Genomic DNA, 5,378 nt, shown 5'->3' on the forward strand with positions numbered 1-5,378 from the left:
TTGTTTGTTTCTTTGTTTTTTGGAGGGGAAACTGGGAATGGAGAAGTTTACATGTAAATAAAGAAAATCTAAAAAAAAAACATTTTTAAAATTGTCATAAAAGAGGAAATAATCTTCAACATTTTGAAACCTTTACTAAAAACAATACATGGATTAAGACAAAAGAAATGGTGGTAAGATTTAAAAGTCTTCAGAGCTCAAATAAGAGGAAGTAAATAGATTGTAGCCTTTAGAAGAGATATTGATTAAAGATAACAATCATACTGTTAAAACCTTCCTGTAATTAGGGGATTGATTGATGAGAATGGACTGAGTTAATATCTGAAGAACCTAGAGTGTTAGAGTAATAGCCTGTTTGTCTGCTCCTGGGACCCAGGCTACTTGCCAAAAAGCTCTTGAGTCGTATTCCCAAAGTAGCATGTATAGTATTGGACTCTTGGGGATGGAGTAAGGAGGGCCCAAGCATCTACACCTCAGAAGGAGGCAACTTAGGGAGTTATGCTAAACCCCCAGACTCCAAATGTGAGGAATAAGAGAATGGATATGTTGAGGATGGTCAGCTGAACACAGGAGCATGGAAAGCAGAAGCTGCTGCAGGGCCCTGTAACAGGGAGCCTCTTCACACCCTTCTGGAGGGGTAAGTAAGCCAGGGAAGGGCCTGCAAGTTCAGAGGGGAAAGGACAGGGTCCTTGCCTTTTGGTTCAGACCTGTTCTCTGAGTGGTGAGGCAACAGAGTCCCCTATCCTGTAGTTCAATCCTGGTCTCTGATTACAGACCTCATCTCTGGCTTCCACAACTTGTTTCTTTTTAAAACTCATCATCTTCAATACTTCCCATCTCTCAGCTCCTCACTTAGATAAAGATTGGGATCTGTGATCAGAAACGCAGGAGAGGATTAGAGCTGAAGCCTAGACTGAGCAGTGACTGACAGGCCAGCGGACATGTAGTAATGTTCTACAGCCAATTTCCTCAGAACAGTAACATTAAACTCCAAAGATTATTTTATGATGTTTGATATATGTCAAATGCAAAACAAAAAACAATATTATATTTGATGTAAGTCCTATCTTAATTCCCATTAACATAAATTAAAAACAAGGCTTACATGTGCTCATAATGGCACTGTTTTACACTGATATTCTATTCATGAACTTCTAATCATTTTATTGAGATATGAAGCAAAAATTAAGGAACATAAATATTTTGAAGGAAGAAAAATACTATCTTATGCAATTTTTGTTATATATATTAAATAAATGGTTTAGAATCTGTACCAATAAGAAATTGTAGAAATTAATGATACTTTCCTAAAAGGGATGATGTAGAAGATAAAAATAAAACTGCGCCAGGCGGTGGTGGCACACGCCTTTAATCCCAGCACTTGGGAGGCAGAGGCAGGCGGATTTCTGAGTTCGAGGCCAGCCTGGTCTACAGAGTGAGTTCCAGGACAGCCCAGGCTACACAGAGAAACCCTGTCTCCAAAAACCGGAAAAAAAAAAAAAAACCTTCAATGTGTAAAATAAGATATATGAGGTACTTTTAGCCAGCGGTAATTGTTTACCTGCTACAATATATGATTTTTAAAAATCACAAAGCTTTTAAAAGGAGCACAAATTCAGTTGGGTATGGTGCTGTGATCCAAGCACTTATGATGTGGAGGAAGAAGTATCAGGAGTTTCAAGTCATCTTTGGATACAGTCAGTTTGAGGCCAGCTTGGGATATAGGAGACTCTATCTCAAAAGTAAACAAATGCATACAAAATAGTAGCAGCACAAGCTTATTACAGTATACAAAAAGAAATAACAAAAATAAGAATATACAGATCAATTCAACAGATGATCATGTCAGAAAAAGTATATGTTTATACATTATATAAATAGCCATATTGCTTTTAAAAGACCACAAAATACTAATAAGAACACCACAGACTAATATCTTGAAGCTTTATTTTTTTTATTACTTTGTGTGTGTGTGCGTGTGTGTGTGTGTGTGTTTGCACATGTCTGGGTGCTCTCAGAGTATAGAAGAAGGTGTCAAGTCCCCTGGAGCTGGATTTACAGGTCTTTGAGAGCGCCCTGATGTGAGCGAAGTCAAGAACTCAACTCCAGTCCTGAAAATCAGCAAGCATGCTTGCTCACAGAGCCACCCAGCTCAAACAGTTTTATTGGTTATTTTATTTAATTACATTTCAAATGTTCTCCCCTTCCCAGTCTCTCCTCCGCAAACCTGCCATTCCATCTCCCCAAACCCTTTGCCTCTATCACAGTGCTCCTCCACTCACCCACCCACTCCTGCCTCATCACCCTAGCATTCCCCCACCCTGTTCAAATTTTTAATGACAACTTTTAAAAAGGTAAAAAAAAGAAGGAATATTTGTGAACAACAAAAAAAAAACCTGATGCTAAAGTACTTCTTCTTTCCAAATATTCATCCATAAGCAAACCCAAATTACTGGTGCTATTTTATAACGCAATACAAAAATTATGAAGTTAATCTGATAATTAGTACATGAATGAGAATTAAAATTGAAGAAAACAGTGAAAGGAATTAAATTTCATGTGTATTAAGCTTACTGATCTTTACACAAAAATAATCAGAAATAGAAACAGTGGATTCCCAGGATAGAATTGTGCTATGTGTGAGTATATACACACACATGTGTGTGTCTACATGTGTCTTCATTATATGACTAAAGAGGCATCCTAATCATTTGATGAGAGATACAGAACCTATGCTTAATTACTCAAAATAAATTTGTTTACATATCTCTCATTAATAAAAAATAAATTCCATGTAATCTAGCCATGCTATAAACCAAAAAGTCAATTGTTAAGAGTTAATAGCCATTTAGAAATTTTTCTATTTTTTTTTTTTTTTTTTTTGGTTTTTCAAGACAGGGTTTCTCTGTGTAGCCCTGGCTGTCCTGGAACTCACTCTGTAGACCAGGCTGGCCTCGAACTCAGAAATCTGCCTGCCTCTGCCTCCCAAGTGCTGGGATTAAAGGTGTGCGCCACTACCGCCCCATTTAGAAATTAATATTGGTAAAGGTATTTTTTGAGGAAAGAATAATTATATGTAACTAGTACTTCTTTAAATAATGGAATATAAATGTTTTATATTTTATGTAAACAGTGGACTAAGTGGATATTTCACAGCAATGTTAAAATAACCATACAGGAATTGGAAAAAATAATAAAAATAGTTAATGTTTAGGTTCTTTTGTTCCTATCTGGAATTTTCTAATGGTCTTCTTTTTCTTCACTTATTCAGTTTTCATCCCACTCATTGTCCCTTCGAAGTCAGCCCCCCACCTCCAATTAAAACTCTTATTGAGAATTCAATATGTTGAATAGACCACAACATTATGGGTGAGACCTATATCACTTCCTTAAGTCTATATAACAATGGAATTTTTTTCTGTTTTGCTCAATCTACAGGCAGATGCTGAGAACAGCCATTCCATGAAATACTAACGGCTCTGCATGCAACCAACAGCTCAGAGTTCCAAGTGTCTGAGTTCATTTTGCTGGGATTCCCAGGCATTCATGAGTTCCAGCACTGGATCTCCTTGCCTATGGCTCTGCTTTACACTGTAGCTCTTGGTGCTAATCTCCTTATCTTGATCACCATCTACCTTGACCCTAATCTGCATCAGCCAATGTATCAGTTTCTTGGTATCTTGGCTGTAGTAGATATTGGCTTAGCTACCACCTGTATGCCCAAGATCCTGTCCATCTTGTGGTTGGATGCCAAGACCATCAGCCTCCCTGAGTGTTTTGCTCAGATCTATGCTATCCACACTTTTATGGGCATGGAGTCAGGCATCTTCCTATGCATGGCAATAGATAGATATGTAGCCATTTGTTATCCCCTCCAGTATCCTTCCATAGTCACTGAAGCTTTTGTAATCAAAGTCACACTGTCCATGCTGCTCAGGAATGGCCTGTTAGCCATCCCAGTGCCTGTACTAGCTGCCCAGAGGCAGTACTGCTCCAGGAATGAAATAGATCACTGCCTTTGCTCTAACTTGGGGGTCATTAGTCTGGCCTGTGATGATATCACTGTTAACAGGGCCTATCAGTTGGCATTGGCTTGGATTATGGCTGGAAGTGACATGATTCTGGTCTGTGTTTCCTATGCTTTGATTATTCGCTCAGTGCTGAGGCTGAACTCCACTGAGGCAATATCTAAGGCCCTCAGTACCTGCAGCTCCCACCTCATCCTCATTATGTTTTACTACACAGCTATTGTTATACTATCTGTCACTCACCTAGCAGGAAGAAAGGTTCCCCTCATCTCTGTTCTCCTCAATGTGTTGCATATTGTCATCCCTCCATCCCTTAACCCCATGGTATATGCCCTTAGGACACAGGAGCTGAAGGTAGGCTTCCAGAAGGTGTTTGGCCTGAGTGAGTATGTGTCTAGGAAGTAAGCTGACTATATGTGAAATAACACTGAATGCAATATTGCAGGAAAAATAAAGTATAGACTTTGACCCCAAAATACCTTATTAAAATTCCACAACAACCTCCAGGGACATCTACTCAAATTTATCTACTTTCAATAGTACATTGTATGTGTAAAGTGCTACAGGAAGCTTTTCATAAATGTTCCTTCTTACTGCCAGCAATAGCCTCCGATGTAGGTACTATTCTTTGCAAGTTCTGTGGAGGTGAAATATTGGGAAACTTTCCCAAGGCTGATTAGGAAGTTAAAACATGAGGTTTGAACCCAACTCATCACCACAGTCTCTCTTCACCCTTTCTCTCCATGCACCTCATTATTAGTTTTCAAAAGTTAAGATAATAAAGCAAGGTAAGATTACATATTCCCATATTTTAGTAAAATACCATATAGAGCATGGAAGTAGAGGTGAATGGCAGCAATAGAATAATTAATTCTGCATCCATCGAAAGGAGGGTGATAGGAGCCACGGAGATGACTTAATGGTAAAAAGCACTTGTTGCTCTTGTAGAGGACCAGGATTTGATTCCCAGCACCCACATAGTGGGTCACAGCTGTGTTTAATTCCAGTCCCAGGAGTTCTGATACCTTCTTCTGGGATGTTTGAGTATGCACTTGGTACCTAAAAGTACATACAGGCAAGACACTCATATACATAATATAAAATAAAATACATTCAGGCCCCAACAGACACAAGAAAATTGAAATAATCCCACACACACTATAAGATCACTACAGACTAAGGCTGGTCTTAAATACCAACAAACAATGGAAAACACACATACACATGGAAGCTGAACAACTTTCTACTCAATGATAACTTGGAAATAAGGAAATAAATTAAAAGCTTTTTAGAATTTGATGAAAATGAAGATACATCATACCAAAACTTATGGGACACAATGAAAGCAGT

The 5,378-nt window shown here is 38.4% G+C and overlaps 1 protein-coding gene across 1 annotated transcript; it reads left to right on the plus strand.

The window, feature by feature from the left end:
- Window positions 1-3,449: 3,449 nt before the first annotated feature.
- Window positions 3,450-4,531, plus strand: LOC116100784 (olfactory receptor 688). The gene has a single exon (XM_031384517.1). It carries the CDS (start codon window positions 3,576-3,578, stop codon window positions 4,431-4,433), a length of 858 nt encoding a protein of 285 aa, XP_031240377.1. The 5' UTR covers window positions 3,450-3,575; the 3' UTR covers window positions 4,434-4,531.
- Window positions 4,532-5,378: the final 847 nt, after the last annotated feature.

This window comes from Mastomys coucha, unplaced genomic scaffold, assembly GCF_008632895.1.
Source record: "Mastomys coucha isolate ucsf_1 unplaced genomic scaffold, UCSF_Mcou_1 pScaffold21, whole genome shotgun sequence".
Classification (NCBI taxonomy): Eukaryota; Metazoa; Chordata; class Mammalia; order Rodentia; family Muridae; genus Mastomys; species Mastomys coucha.